At 39.7% G+C, this 16,136-nt stretch overlaps 2 protein-coding genes and 1 pseudogene across 2 annotated transcripts; 1 reads left to right on the top strand and 2 right to left on the bottom strand.

Annotated features, from left to right (window-relative positions):
* Nucleotides 1-4,894: 4,894 nt before the first annotated feature.
* Nucleotides 4,895-7,314, top strand: LOC141606180 (2-alkenal reductase (NADP(+)-dependent)-like). The gene is made up of 5 exons (XM_074425212.1): nucleotides 4,895-5,298; nucleotides 5,442-5,628; nucleotides 5,719-5,885; nucleotides 6,626-6,708; nucleotides 6,812-7,314. Exons 1-5 carry the CDS (start codon nucleotides 5,059-5,061, stop codon nucleotides 7,188-7,190), a joined length of 1,056 nt encoding a protein of 351 aa, XP_074281313.1. The 5' UTR covers nucleotides 4,895-5,058; the 3' UTR covers nucleotides 7,191-7,314.
* Nucleotides 7,315-7,392: 78 nt separating this feature from the next.
* LOC141606181 (2-alkenal reductase (NADP(+)-dependent)-like) lies at nucleotides 7,393-9,056 on the bottom strand. Its single transcript, XM_074425213.1, has 5 exons — nucleotides 8,968-9,056; nucleotides 8,591-8,777; nucleotides 8,183-8,349; nucleotides 8,001-8,083; nucleotides 7,393-7,905 (listed from the first exon to the last, which is right to left on the bottom strand). Exons 2-5 carry the CDS (start codon nucleotides 8,646-8,648, stop codon nucleotides 7,524-7,526), a joined length of 690 nt encoding a protein of 229 aa, XP_074281314.1. The 5' UTR covers nucleotides 8,649-8,777; nucleotides 8,968-9,056; the 3' UTR covers nucleotides 7,393-7,523.
* A 1,931-nt stretch (nucleotides 9,057-10,987) lies between these two features.
* Nucleotides 10,988-16,136, bottom strand: part of LOC141606179 (2-alkenal reductase (NADP(+)-dependent)-like) — a 39,366-nt pseudogene continuing 34,217 nt past the window's right edge.

Raw genomic sequence — 16,136 nt, 5'->3', positions numbered from 1 at the left:
ATAAATTGTACGGTTCAATCAATTCCATTTTTGCGAATTAAACAGAAGGATTATTATCTACTATTGAATACATACATATTCTATCATCATTCTCAATCAAATATTTACAGATTTGTTATCCTAGAAGAATAATTGCAGGTTTTCTATATGAGGGGAATAATGCATTACCATCTTATTCTGTTATGGCTAATCAATACTATATATTAACAATTAGTCTTGCTGAAGACGGGTCGGAGCAAGTGACGGATAATGTCACTCACAAAACGGATAGGGGGACAAGGTGGAGACACCCCCATGTGCTTCCTTCTCTCCTCTATTTGGGTCATTTGTGAGGGAAAATGGTATCCGTCACTCCAAAGTGACGGATACGTGCCGTCACAAATGAGATTTTGTGATATATTAATTCCAGAAACCAAGGGACTTCAATGTAATTAAAGAAATTTATACAAATTAAATATACTATATAGTTTTAAATCGATAGCACCATGTGATGGACCTGATAAAGGGACCTCAATGTAAATATTATATAGTTTTGGTTAAAAGTATAATATAAACATGTCTTGATGAAGAATATTTATGGAAACTACATTAAATTAAAGTAATTAAATTTAGAAAACACAATAATATAGTGATTTTCCTTAAAATTAACATGCCTCACTTATGGAATTAATTAGTATCATCATAGAATTATAAATTAAGTTAAATGTAGTAAAAGTAATAGTAGCAGCAACGAGATTAATAAAATTAAATTAACGGTATTAATGTGGGAGTAGTGACAATTATAATAATGACAGTGGGAGTAGTGAATGTAACAACGAATGTAGTGAAAGTAACAGTGGTAACAATGAGAAAAAGTATGAACAATTAAATAACCAATCGACTCAAGGAAATATTTTATTTATTTAAATATAGGCCGGATAAAATTAACGGGAATAATGAATTTAACAAAAAAATAGAGGAATTAGTAAAAGAAACAATAGTAACCACGGGAGTAGTAAACGTAATGATATTAACAAAAAAATGTCGTGAAAGTAATAATATTAAATATTAATAGCGGGATAGTGAACGTGTCTCATAATTTGAAAATAAATTTTACATTTCATTATAATTACAAGATATGTCATAGAAAAATATATTACTAATAGTAAACGTGTGAGTTAGACAGCTCCAACATAGTTTATTTCATTGAAAATAAAATTTAACGGTAAATAGAGGTAGCCCGGGCGAAGCCGGGCACCAAACCTAGTAATATATAACATAGAATGAAACACAAGTTCATATCCATACATTTGCATTAACCTGCTCCGAATAAATTGTTGCCTCCAAGAGATTTAACAAATAAAAGGGTATTTTGTGTATAGATGAATCTATAAATCCACGGAAAAAATACATATTATGAAAGACTACATCCATTGTTATCAGAATCCCGATTCAATTCTAAAATTTCACGATTTTACGATTCCACAATGGAGGATGATAGAATTTTAATGAAATTCCGGTGAGGTATTGGCCGGAAAATTAAAGAAGGGTTTAATTTCACATTTTGGAAAAGATAAGGGGTCAATTACTCCAATTAAAAGTCAAGGGGTTAGATTTCACAATTTACTAAAGTAAAGGGGTCTAATTACCACTTTCCCGGATGATTAGATCCTTTGTAAAATGATAAGTAAGGATATAAATAAATTATTTATTACATATATAAGAGGAAGGTTAGTATTTCTTAAAGGGATAAATAAGACAATTTTTTTTCTTTCTAATCCGCTAACCCAATATGCTGGTAGGAGCAGCATATTGCAAAATAGCATATTGGACCCCAATAGGCCAATATGCTATTTCAATATGGCATTAACCAAACGCTTTAAATAGCATATTCGTAAGTCAAACATGCTAAACCTTTCCAATATGCTGAAATTTGGCCAATATGTCATTTACCAAACATAGCCCATGTTAATTGTTACTCCTCCCATTTTAATATTTGTTTATCTATTTCATTTTAGGTGTTTTAGGCAATTATTTATCTTTTTATTTCCGGATGACTTTTATGAACAATTTGATACTTCATTCTCAATTTGGTATACTTGTCATCCAATAATTGACTTCTCCTCTTTTCCTAGTCTTTACTAGAGCTGGCAAAAGCTGACCCGATCCGACCCGCCCGAAACCCGACCCGATACAGCCCGAAAACTGGGTGAACCGAAACCGAACTGAACCGACCCAACGCGACCCGATAACCGATAACGCCCTTATTTTTTCCAACCCGAACCCGACCCGACCCGACCCGACCCGACCCGACCCGACCCGACCCATGACCCGATATTGATTCAATCAAATAGATGACCCGATAATGAATTAGCTTAATAATGGTGTAAATAATACAAAATTGACATTAATCTTAATTATTTTCAATTAAAAACTTCAATTAATACACAACACGTTGTTTAAACATAAAATTACCTATCTAAAACTAAAAACATATGAGAAATTATATGTTGATAACCTGACCCGATACTGACTCGTTAACGACCCGACCCGCCTTGCCACCCGCTGATGACCCGACCCGAAGATGACCCGACATGAACTGCAACCGACCCGAACCGATTCTGACCCGACACAACCCGAACCCGATATGACCCGACTCGCTTTGACCCGACCTGTAACCGACCCGAGTGACCCGATTGCCACCTCTAGTCTTTACCGCCATACCAAAAAATAAATAAATAATACTCCCTCTCATCCAAACCAAATGTTACATTTGACTTTTTGGCACTATTCATGATTGTAGAGAATCTTTGGTATTATTATTAATGTATAAGAGAAAACATAGTCATGCGAGATCTTGTTTAATTCATCGTCACGAATGCTATAAGAATATTAAGTTTTTATAATTTTCAATAATGTGTAACTAAAGATATTTATGTTGCAAAATGCGCATCGACAAGCGTAATAAAGTCAAATGTAACATTTGTTTGGATGGGTGGGAGTAGTTACTAAGAGAGAATCCATAAATCATAAGTGATCCGTGAATACGATATCATAAATTATTATCCGACTTCTTTAATCATTGAATTGACCATATAATGCATTTTTTTTTTTTTTTTTTTTTTTTTTTTTTTTTTTTTGGCAGCAGTAAAGAAAGAGTTTTACATTATAGTGGTACGGTTCAGTAAACCATACCTATAAACTACAACATAAAACACCATAGATCTACTAATAACATAAACTAAAGGTTGGTAACAATTGCATCGGTAAACAACATCGTGTTGATGGCGTACGACGGAAGTCGGAACACGCTCTTCAAACTCACAATCCACCCCATTCTCTAATGGATGAGCAACGCTCGTCAAAGGAAAACACCCATCTTTGCTTGTCTTGATTGATGTAGCTTCAGAGAAATACCTGCAACAAGACCCGAAAAAGGGTCTCGGAGATTCATCTCCTTGGCTGTGAAAGTCTTCCTTAGAAAACCAACGAGCATCCACAAACTCATTTTTACTCGTCTTAAACAAAACAGCTTCAGAGAAATACCTACAACAAGACCCAAGAATGCGTCTCGGAGATTCATCTCCTTGGCTGTGATACACCGTATCTGGACTCCAACAAGCTCCTATACCCAACGAGAGAAAACAAAGTGCACTTACGCCCCAAGGACGTAGAAAGAAAAGACGGAAAGCAGACCACAAAAATCTGACTCCAGAGGAGAGAAAACTCCTACACTTTGTAACACAAACCCCGTTGACCAGGACCCCATAGCCAGGTAAATCGAGTAAATAGGTGGGAACAAAAGGAGGAAACCACTTGAAATTCCCCCTAATCAAAACCTTCTCTGCCGACCGCAGAGAGTTATGCTCAACACATACCCAATGCAAAGTACCAGTCGTCCTAATTAACCCGTGGATAAGAGGACAGGACACCCCAAACCACCAGGAATTTATTAAATAATAAAGCAGAAAATACACAAACCACAAATTAGACATGAGTTAAAGATGGAATCCACCGCATCCGACCCGCACCAACGACACAGCCAACACCCGACTCCACTTCACCATACCCCACACATCTTAATCGAAAAAATCCCCAACCACAACCTCAGACACAAAAACAATTGACGGAAACGACGGAGCACCACCGACCTTGACCGATGAAACGGAACAAGCCGAAACCAAGACCCAACAACAACAACACCCGACACCAAACAATACTCCCCAGGACCATCGGCCAGCATGCAACTAGATCAACCTTACAAGACACATAAACAGACAACAACCGGACTCGGACTCGGACATGGACCCAAACAGGAGGACGGGAAAGGGAAGACCTGACCGACCCAAAACCGCGACCACAGAAACCTAGCAAACAGAGCTAAGCTCATACACACCAACAAAACACAAGGAAGATTTCTACCAGGGGTGGGGGGAGGGGCGAGGGAAGGGGAGACACCCCTAGGTTGCATGCGAAGCTTTCAATGACAGGACAGAGCATTGAAAGAGCGGAAAAGACAGGAAAACAAACCAGGCCACCGAAACGATCATCGGCCGGTCAAAACCAAGCTCCGAACGCCGTCAATAGTCGAGGTCAATCGGAGGACAGAGGAGCGATGCGATGAATCGCCGGAGATAGGCCTTTGGATGACCTCATCTCCGGCGATTGGGAAGGGGAGACGGGAATGGCAGTGCGTGGGCGGAGGATGCGGCGGAGCAGATTAGGGGATTTTGGGGTTTTTTTGGGATTTTTTTGGGAAAGTTAGAGAGAGAGAGAGTAGACGACTCCATATAATGCATTACTATTTGTATTTGTAATGGACTAATGGTGACTTGACAGCCAAAACCAATCAAGCAATAGTGCTGACCAGTAAATGTTTTCTTTAATTATGTCATCTATTACACGCTGTTCTACTTGGTTGCTTTACTAACGTGTTTCCTCGAAAAAGCTATATTCATATTTAAGTAGGTGCCTTACCATAAGCATACAACATTGTAATTTTTGTAAACACCCTAACAATCTCAACAATTATTCATTTAATCATTTTAATCATACACATAAAAAAGCAAAGCAACAATAATGGCTGCAGAACAACAAGTGAAGAACAAGCAAGTAGTGTTGAAGAACCACGTTGTCGGGTTTCCGAAAGAATCCGATTTGGAGATTCAGGATTCCACAATTAGCCTCAAACTTCCTGAAGATTCGAATGACTCCAGCATCATCCTTAAGAATCTGTACTTGTCATGTGACCCTTACATGAGAAGTCGTATGAGCACGCATGATCGTCCTACTTATATCGCGTCTTTTTCCCCTGGATCGGTAATTTATTCGCTTTTTTTTACGATCATTTATCAAAATAAAATTAGGAGCTAGAGCAGTCCAGAACAAACAGAGCAATAACAATAGAAGAACTTTATATAAAATTTTGTTGCTGATTTTGTGCGATGAATGAATTTTGGCAGCCAATTACAGGTTATGGAGTGTCCGAAGTTGTGGAATCGAGTCATCCGAAGTTCAAGACAGGCGACCTAGTATGGGGATTTACGGGTTGGGAAGAGTACTCTCTTCTAACATCACCACATCAATCACAAGGTTTATTTAAAATCCAACATACTGACGTTCCTCTGTCTTACTACACCGGGATTCTTGGTATGTTACATGGCTCCTGTTTTAAAATCAAACATACTAATCGCCTTTTGATGATATGCTTTTATATATCGTACTTATGTCGTTCTGTAGGCATGACTGGTATGACAGCCTATGCGGGTTTTTATGAGGTTGGCTCGCCTAAGAAGGGAGAAAATGTATATGTCTCTGCTGCATCCGGGGCAGTTGGCCAGCTTGTTGGACAATTTGCAAAATTAGCTGGTTGTTATGTTGTTGGAAGCGCTGGTAGCAAAGAGAAGGTATGTAAGACCCTCGTTAAGACGTTCCCAACAGCATAATAATTACATTAATACGAGACCTTTTGGATGTTAGAGTATAAAACCGATCTTGGAACTCCAACCATCAGCTTAAGCTTTTGGAGTTTTGGTTGAGATGGTTTTTTGACATGGTATCAGAGCCAGTGTGACCTTTGGTCACGGGTTCGAATCCCACCCCCCTCAATTCTAAAGTGGAATTAGAACTCGGTATGGGGAGACATTCGTGTGAGGGGCATGTTAGTAAAATGTAGGCGGTATGACTATAAGACGAACAATAAACAAATAAACTTGCATAAATTGAAGAGAAAGATGTCGTGGCGTGATAGAATCATTGCCCACGGCCTCTTAGCAACCAACTTCCCAGGGTTACAAGACTTCCGAGTCTAAGGTGTACGACAAAGACCCAGATTGAAGGAGTAGATTTAGAGGAGTAGATGTGAGATTGTGGTATTTATAGGAGAAGGAGTAGATTTAGAGGAGTAGATGTGAGAATATGTTGTGTGTCAAGATGTTGAAATCAGTGATAGAAGACTGAGATCCAAAAGAGCCCTTTTACTACTACACATATTACTCTAGCTTTTTCTACCAATGTGGGATAAAAAGAGCTTCTTTTGAAGCAACATTTCCACATAAAACCGATCTTAGGACTTTAACCAACGAAAAACAGTATGAGTTAACCCAAATTCTGGTTCTTATTTCCGTTTGCAACTTGACATTATTAGGTTGATCTATTGACAAATAAATTTGGATATGACGCGGCCTTCAACTACAAGGAAGAGAAAGATTTAGACGCGGCATTAAAAAGGTGAGTTTCTTATCGCGAAGAAGTTTACTCACTTCTTATAATTCAGAGCTTATGCCCAAAATTGTTCTATGTTTAGGTAATTGATTAGATGTGTTGTGTATAGGTATTTTCCTGAGGGAATCGACATTTACTTCGAGAATGTTGGAGGAAAGATGCTTGATGCGGTTCTACTTAATATGAGACTGAATGGTCGTATTCCAGTATGTGGATTGATCTCACAATATAATCTGACGGAGTCTGAGGGTATCCACAATCTATCCAGCGTGGTCACTAAAGGACTTCGTATGCAAGGTTTTATCGTTACCCATTACTATCATCTATATGAAAAGTACCTAGACTTGATAATACCACACATCAAGGAAGGGACGATTTCATATGTTGAAGACGTTGCTCAAGGTTTAGAAAGTGCTCCTTCGGCTTTGATTGGTCTTTTCTCTGGCAAAAATGTCGGCAAACAAGTTATCGCTGTTGCTCACAAGTAACTTTGTGGAATTGATCAATGTTTTAATTTCTGTTTTTCTTCAGTTTTATTTAGATTGAAGCCGCGCCTTTAAACTGTGACTCTGTGATGCATTGCAGTGTGTGTTGAATAAATTTCGTCTGTTATTTTTGTCTTTTTCATTCAATGATCCGACTCTTTTTGCGTGTTCATCATATGTGAGAGCCTTTTATACGACAGGAGTATTTTAATCAAATATAAATAATCTGAGAAAGTAATAAATTTTACACTATAACAATTTCAAAGTTCATCAACAAATCCGAACAAAAAGAATAACATTAACAACAGCAGAATTCACTAAGTCGTCTCTAAGAAGTCACTCACGAGCAACTACAAGAAGTTGCTTTCCAATGTTTTTGCCGGAGAAAAGACCGATTAAAGCCGCAGGTGCGTTTTCTAAACCTTCAACAATGTCTTCCACATATGAAATCGTACCCTCCTTAATGTGTGGTAAGATCATTTCCATGTACTTTCCGTAAAGATGAGGATAATAGTCGAAAACCAGAAATCCTTCCATACGGATACGTTTTGAAACCAGGTGAAATAGATTGTGGACACCCTCCGGCTCAATGAGATTATACTGTGAGATTAATCCACAGACAGGAATACGGCCATGGAGTCTCATATTTGGCAATACAGCATCAAGCATCTTTCCTCCCACATTCTCGAAATAAATGTCAATACCCTCAGGGAAATACCTATACAAATCAAATCATTGAATCTAATTAAATTGAATAGAATACGAAAATGATAATATTCATTTATAGACATAAATTAAACAAGATATTCTCACCTTTTTAATGTTGCGTCCAAATCTTCCTCTTCTTTGTAGTTGAAGGCCTCGTCAAATCCAAATTTGTTTTTTAATAGATCAACCTATTGTCCAGTTGTCAGCCGGGATGAGAAACAAATGACTAAATTTGAAAATCGACTTAGGAGAATCATATGGAGTAACGAATTTCAGAAGTAACGTACCTTCTCTTGGCTACCAGCGCTTCCAACCACGTAACAGCCAGCCCATTTGGCAAATTGTCCTACAAGTTGCCCAACTGCCCCGGATGCAGCCGAGACAAACACATGATCCCCCTTTTTAGGCAATCCAACCTCATACAACCCCGCATAGGCTGTCAAACCAGGCAAGCCTACATAACGACATATGACAGAATGTAAACTATTTGCTTTATATTTTTACAAGGCAAAGAGACAAATACAACATCTGTCATCGCGCATATGTACATTATGAAAGCCGGTCTAAAATCTTAGATATAGGTAAGACGGTCTTACATAAGTCATGACGTCTTGGTATTTGAATCTGTTTTAAATGTTTTTTTTGTGTAAAACTGCCTTTCCAAAGACTAATTATAACGAAATAAAGAAGATTACCAAGAATGCCAGTGTAGTAGGAAAGTGGAACGTCTATATCCTCGATTTTGAAAAACATTTGTGCCTCTTCTGGGGACGTGATAAGAGTATACTCTTCCCATCCGGTAAGTCCCCATACCAAGTCACCCGTCTTGTAATTAGAATGACTTGATTCCACAACTTTTGACACTCCATAACCTGTAATAGGCTGCACAATATTCAACAATCACTATTGTTAAACAAATTCATTATACTATGTAGGTAGCGAAACTGCGAAAGGAAATGAAGACAATATAAAGTAGTCTAAAAAGGTAATTACTATCGTCTTAAAGAAAAACACGTAAAATAAGGAAAATAAATCGAGAAATGGACAAGATAAAAGATTAAGAAGAATATACCGATCCAGGGATGAAAGAATCAACATAAGTAGGACGCTCAAATTGTTTTGGTTTTTAGACAACATAAGAAATGGACAACCTGGTACGCTCTCGATATAATCTACGCGAGAACTATCGAAATGACAATATAAAGTAGTCTAAAAAGGTAATTACTATCGAAATGAAGACAATATTGTATGAAATATGTCTGAATTTATAGCAACAACTTTTTTGGTTTTTTTTTGGCCCGTTTTTTTTTTCGAGTTTACACATTGATAAAAGAGTCAAAGACGTGTTCTTTTATACGTGTGATATACATTTTTTCTTTTCTTTGTTTATGAGTTCACAAGGTGAGAGACGGTCTCGTGTCCTGTATTAATGAGAGATAATCAATAAATAAACTAAAAACTACGTTCTCTGTTATTTGTTGTCCTTTCTATTTTAAGAATGAACTTAATTAACAATTTAATCATTCACACATAATTTGTTCCACTTTTCATTGTAGTTGGTTGATTGGCTCCCTCCACTTTTCTTGTTCTTTGTGCCAAAATCAAAGAAAAACAATTGATCGAGAAGGAGGGAGTCATTAAAGAAAAAAGATAAAAATTAAATAAAAATAACTACATATTAAGAGAAGGCCTCTCGCTAATATTAATAAAGACCGTCTCTCCTAAAAATTTGTAATATCCTAAAATGGATCTTCCGTATATATATATCGACACTATATAGATAACGCAATGTCAACGCTAGTGTAAACGTACCTCGACCGTATCTCAACTCATGCTATAGAATTACGCAATGTCATATACTCAGATGTGGACGTGGTCCTAGTCTCAAACTACTCTCACCAACACATGCATGTAAGTAAGAGGTGATACGAGTTGGGTCGAGCACGAACTTTGCCTCATTTGCCTTGTATTCAAGAAGAAAAAAATTTGAAGTTAAGCTAATCTCAAGCTCACCTAAATTTGAAAAATTATATTTATTAGAGAGAATTATCAATTACACCCACGCATAATCCACTTTTTTACATTTACTCTCACGTCAATTTTTTTTTTTAAATTACACCCAAATTATTTGCTCAGGTTACATTTTGCACCCAATACCATTTTCAGGCCAATTTTCCATCAAAATTCAATTTTTTTGTTTAAAATATTAAATTTATGACAATTTTACCCTTGTTCTTTTATTAAATACTTTGTTTGACTTGTTTCCCCTCTTTTCCATCTCTTTCATTCTCTTCTCTACTCCGTCTGAAATTCCCCAACCAGCGTCAACAAACCAGGCTATGTCCCACTACTCCCACTCACAGCCCCAACCGCAGCATTTTAATCCATGAATAAAGAGTTTTATCCATATCTGCTAACTTGCGTACAACATCCAAATGTTAGATACACAAATACAGTAGGCAAATACATAGCCGTTGATTAATTTTTCTTCAGTGATTAGTTGTATCTACCGCTAACTTCATTGCGTGCTTCCCGAACCATCATGATTAATTGTTCTTTAGTGAATAGTTTAATTAGGTTTTCATCTGGTTCTTCATCTTCTTCAATTGCTTGATTATTATGACGGATATTGAGGGAAATATTTGGGGAAAATTGAGGAAAACTTAGGGAGAAATTAGGTTGAGAAGAGGAAATAGGGGAAGTAACTCAAAGTCACAAAATCAGACTAATAGACTCGGGGGCAAATTTGTCATTTCATATTTTTTTTCGCCGGAAAATGGGGTTGGGTGCAATTTATAACCTGAGCTATTAATTTGGGTGTAATTAAAAAAAAAATTGACGTGAGAGTAAATGTAAAATAGCGGATTAAGCGTCGATGAAGTTTGCGAGCTTAAATTTAAACATGAGTTTAGCTCAAGTCTATATATACTTGTTATATATTTTTTTTAATATTTTCAATAACAAGATTTAAAGATTATATATATAAAAAAAAGGAATTAGTGAAACCATACCACTTCATTTCCCTGTTTTTTTCGTTGCTTAAATCATGAAGTATTAAAAAAGTCATGTATATGTGAAAAAAAAATACGATCTAAGTATTAAAAAAGTCTTATACCCTCACCTCAAATACTTTTTTACATAAAGAGAACAAGAATCCAAATATCGAAATTTTTCACATGATGTTCGAAGACACTTATTTTTGCTTTGCAATAATTTGAACAAATAAAATTAAAGACTACAGAAATGTTCTAACGAATATTTACATGCATCAAGAGGTTACTCTCGAGCAACTTGGACAAGCTGCTTTCCAACATTTTTGCCATAGAAAAGACCAATCAAAGCAGGTGGTGTATTTTCTAAGCCTTCGGCAATGTCTTCCAAATATGAAATCTTTGCTTCCTTGATAAGTGGTAAGAACATGTCCAAGAACTTTTGGTAACGATGAGGATAGTAATCGGAAACAAGAAATCCTTCCATAATGCGTTTTGAAACAACGTGAAATAGATTGTGAATACCCTCCGTTTCAACGAGATTATATTGTGAGATCATCCCACACGCTAGAATGCGGCCATGGAGTCTCATATTTGGCAAAATAGCATCAAGCATTTTCCCACCAACATTCTCGAAATATATATCAATGCCCTCGGGGAAATACCTAGAAAATCAAATATATATCAATCGGTCCTTTTTACTTTATCACTTTTGTCTATATGTGTCGTCTTTTAGCCTGGTTGGGTTGCATGTGTGACGGTGGTCCTGGGAGGTGTCGTTTGGTGATACGGGTGTCATTTTCGGTCTTGCATCCCTTTGCGTGTGTCTTTTCCTATGTCTGATTATCCTTTTTCTTGGTCTTGGTCGACTTTGTAGGGTGTTGGTTTGTTTGGGTTTGGTTTGGGCTTTGACAGTTGGTCTTTTTCGGTTCAATTTGTTGTTGGGTGCATTTTTTGCAGCTGTTGTTTTCTACTTTTCTGGTTATAGTTTTGTTGGAAGGCGGCTCCCATCCCTTCTCTGTTCTTCTTGAACTTAAATTGGTCATCTGTGTTAATCAGTATGAAGATGGCGGGTTTGGTTGTGTCGATATGGGGTAGCTTGTGGTTTTGGGTGTGTCTGTTGCGGTGGTCTCCTCCAAATTTAATGTCGTTGTTTAGCTTTATTTTCGTCATGTTTTTACAAATAATCTTCCTTTATGGGAGACTCTCTAATAGGCTTAGTTATGTTCTATGGACTAATGGCCTTTCTATGGTGTCTTTGGTAGTAATTGGTGTATGGTTGGCCGGGGGGACCTTCTTGGTCTTTTTTATCACTTTACTTGCTTCCTTGGGTTGTTGGTCTTTGGACTGTTTGAGTCGCTCACCACGGTGTAGGGGATTCTTCCCCACTGAAGACAAGCTGCTTCAACTTGTTCTTCCTCCTTTCTTTCTACGTTCTTGTGGCGTAAGTGCACCTGGCTCGTCTCGTTGGCTTATGGAAGTTGACAGTATTGCTGATGATTTGGCCGAAGTTATTCGTGGCCTTCCTACCTCATCTTACCAGCTTTGCACCGATCGTCTCTTTTGTCATGAGACGGTTTTAGTTTTATTAGATGTATCGTTAAATTTTCTTTTTCTCTTAGCTACTGTTGAATGTAATATTATAAGGATGGCTGATGCTATAGTTACGTCTATGGCCTAAGCGATCTTTTTCACTCTGACAAAAAAAAAAAAAAAATTAATACCATTATGATTATAATTAATCCAATATCGAATTACTCCGTTTTTAATTTAAAACTAGTTTTTATACCCGTGCAATGCACGGGTTAGAATTAGATTTCTCACGTCTGTATTTATCAATTATTTTTCTTTATAACTAATATAGATATTTTCCAATATTACAGAAAAATTAGTGTTAATCTAATAATGACGGCTTTGTAGGTAATATTCAAAATTTAGTCGTATGCGGTTGTACTTTGTAGAACTTATAACCTTTTTATACCCAACGTTTTAGGAATTGTATAGTCCATATATCATATTGGAAAATTATATTTTAAGCCTATCATTTATTGATGAGACCGTATTTCTCTATATAAATTAGATATTGTTCCTGGTGTAATTCCAGAGCGAGTATTGTTACCACCCGTGGCTTGTAGAATGATGTCTTGAGTTGGATTCCTCGTCCCTATCGTTCCTCCCGGCCTCTCCTGCAACACTGAACGAACTGAGGGCTTGGCTTTGTGCCAAGCGTACTCACTCCGACGCTCAAGTCAGTAAACTTAGAGGGATAAGTTGTTGTTATTTGGCTAAGAATGTATTGTAGAGAGATAAGGAAGATATTACCAGATGAATAGTGATTCTTAGGTTCATTTATGGATCCTTTCCTCAATGAAGGTTGAGGAGTATTTATAGGCTTTCACCTTTTGTCACGTAGTGGCCAAGTGGCCAAGTGGCTAGCAGGTGGAAAGACCGTTCTACTCTCGGCCGATGGACCTATGGCAGGCCGGCCGAGGGTCTTGGATATGAGTACGTGGATATGTGTCCCGACCGGGTGGTGGTTGCGTGCCGAGACCCAGTGTGACAGCCGATGGGTTGCATCGGCTAGACTGTCTAAGTCGTTGACTTTGCTGTGGATATCCTTGACCTTGCTCAATATGTTGACTTTGGTCAGCGGTGCAGAATATGCCCCATCAATTTGCCCCCAGCGTAGTCTATGCCGTGGTATGGGCTCCGATGTATGCCGAGCGTATATTCTGCGGAAGTAATTTCTGAAACTTTTTCTGTATCGGCTTCTTCTATCTCGGCCTGGTTCTTATTAGGCCGTACCATATATATCCCCCCTCCGCATGGATGTGTAAAGGGCATCCGATGTGGAAGAGAAAGTGACGCTGGCCGAGACCAGGGTTGAGAGTGTCGGTTGTTTTTGATTGCCCCCAGGCCGGTGCTCCCTAGCATGGTTGATCACGTGGCCGGCGGAGAGCAGATACCTAGGAATTTGTTGAGGAAGATGAATAGGCAGAGATATGAAGGGGCGTGTTGAAGACGCTTGGTCACTGTTGCATTGATTGACGTTTGACTGTTGCGACGATTGACTTTCCATGGTTGCATGTCTGACACGTGTTTGTTTGATTTTTGGCGCTTCATGGGCTGTTCTCTGATTGGTCCTTCTTCATGGGCTTTTCCCTATAAATATGACAGTTATTCCGTGAAATTGGCCACCAAATTCACACTCCAAAATTTTCTTCTCTCTAAACTTTCAAGGGTTTCTTTGTCTTCTAATTTTCAGAGTTGTTACTCCGGCGAGTGTTTTTCTTCAAGGTAAACAAGCAAATTTCCTCACTTCTTATTTTTGTTAAATAATCACTGCTATCATGTCTTCTGCTGACGCTGGGACTAACGCTTCTGCGCCGGGGGGTTCCCCGTCGCGTCTTGATGGGGAGGGGATAGTAGATGCCATCCCGATAAGGTTTGGGGGTCCTAGGTCTCCCTCTCCCGAAGTTGATCCTCAAATTTTGGAGGAATGGGAGGATGACGATGATGTTGATGATGACGCAGACGATTTTGGTGATGGTGCTGAAAGGGCTCGTCCTAATGAGGGGAGGCGGTACGTTATGGATCACGGCGACGCCTGTAAGGTCCGCCTTGACCGTGCTTGGACCCATAAGTTCGCCAGCTGTTCCGGCGAGAAATTTTTCGAGGGCCATTTTTCCTTTGGCAGGGGATACAAAATTGTTATCCCTGAGGAGGATCAGGCCGTCTGTTGCCCTCCACCGGGCTACACCGGCGTATACATGCGGCACTTGGAGTACGGGCTCCGGTTCCCGCTGAATGAGTACGTTATGGCCATCATTAGGGCCATGAACGTTGTTGTTGCCCAACTGCATCCGTTGGCTATTAGGACCATAGTCGGCTTTGTCTGGCTTTGTCTCTTCAAGGGAGAGGCCCCAACGGTGAATTTATTCCGCCGGCTTCATCATCTCCGGCCATCAATCTCTGGCCGCGTCGGATGGTATAGTGTGCAAACGGAGCAAGGTTATGTCTCTGTTGACAAACTTACTTCTTGCAAGGACTGGAAAGATCGGTGGGTGTATGTTAAGGTGCCGGATGACTATCCGCTGCCCCGCTCCTTTCAGCACCAAGTTAATTTGCGGTGTGAGACTAAGGCGGAGCACGACGGATGGGTCACCGGAAAAAGCTCAAGATGGATTCGGCAAGGTCCCTCTTAAGGAGGATGAGAAGCTGGCGATGAGGCTCTTTGAGGCGGACAAGAGTGGGGTGCCGAAAAGATGGATTTCCCCAACGCAGATCATCCTCCAGGATGAGCCGCTCTGCCATGTCGGTCTCATACCGGCCCTAGCACAGGGTGAGTGGGGTCGGTGTGAGGCCCATCACCGCTCTCAATGTTTCTGTTTCTCGAACTTCGATTTATTTCTTCTACTTAACTCTTGCTTTGTTTCCTTTCAGACCACTTTTTGGACCGGACTGCTCGAGGATATCCTCCGGAGAATGGGGCCGCACAAAGATAAAACTGTTGCTAACTTGCATCCCAAGGCTCTAACCCATGACCGCAGGACGTCGCCGAATGATCTCATGGATCAGCAGCTGAAGAGCTTGAATGTGGTGGAGGCCCAGGCGTAGGTTGTTAGCAACGTGCCGCGCCACACGCGAAAAACAAAGTCTTCGGCGGCGATGGCGTCGACCTCAGTTCCACCTCCCATTCCCCCTGTTCAGAAGGCAACGGTGGAGATCGTTGATATCACCAATGGGGAGGACTCTGATGAGGAGGGGTCTCCCCTTGTCCGTAAGAGAAAGGGGACAGCCCCTACCGCTGTTGTTGCTTCTGCTGCTGGCGAGGAAACGCGTTCTCCGGCCAAGAAGGCCAAGCATGGTACTGATCTATTCTGTGGCTCAGATTTAGCCGGTTCATTAGGCGCTGCTGATGACGGGCTCTCTGGCATGTCCACGCATGTTGACACTGATGCTTTCGTTAAATTTTGCAGATCAGCCGCTGCCGGCCGTCGCTCTTAATGAGCAGCAAGTGGAGGAGAAACCCGCGCAGGCTGGTGATCATAACGTCACCACCGACTCTTCATCCCAGAAGGCTTCCCCCTCCCGGCTGCAAGCTGGTGATCGAAACGTCACCACTGACTCTTCATCCCAGAAGGCTTCCCCCTCCCGGCTGCAAGCTGGTGATCGAAACGTCACCACTGACCCTTCATCCCAGAAGGCTTCCCCCTCCCAGCTTGCAGCGGAAAGCGCGAGGTTGATCGAG

The sequence above is a fragment of the Silene latifolia genome, chromosome 10 (assembly GCF_048544455.1).
Source record: "Silene latifolia isolate original U9 population chromosome 10, ASM4854445v1, whole genome shotgun sequence".
Taxonomy (NCBI): Eukaryota; Viridiplantae; Streptophyta; class Magnoliopsida; order Caryophyllales; family Caryophyllaceae; genus Silene; species Silene latifolia.
Note: the sequence above shows the minus strand (reverse complement) of the source record. Positions and strands in the feature narration are given on the sequence as shown.

Bases quoted from the DNA above. Each gene is read 5' to 3' on its own strand.
- LOC141606181 (XM_074425213.1), bottom strand. From the start codon at position 8,648: ATGTTTTTCAAAATCGAGGATATAGACGTTCCACTTTCCTACTACACT. The intron at 8,084-8,182 runs GTACGTTACTTC...ACTGGACAATAG, and splicing joins GCGCTGGTAGCCAAGAGAAG to GTTGATCTATTAAAAAACAA. The intron at 7,906-8,000 runs GTGAGAATATCT...TGATTTGTATAG, and splicing joins TTGGACGCAACATTAAAAAG to GTATTTCCCTGAGGGTATTG.
- LOC141606180 (XM_074425212.1), top strand. From the start codon at position 5,059: ATGGCTGCAGAACAACAAGTGAAGAACAAGCAAGTAGTGTTGAAGAAC. The intron at 5,886-6,625 runs GTATGTAAGACC...TGACATTATTAG, and splicing joins GCGCTGGTAGCAAAGAGAAG to GTTGATCTATTGACAAATAA. The intron at 6,709-6,811 runs GTGAGTTTCTTA...TGTTGTGTATAG, and splicing joins TTAGACGCGGCATTAAAAAG to GTATTTTCCTGAGGGAATCG.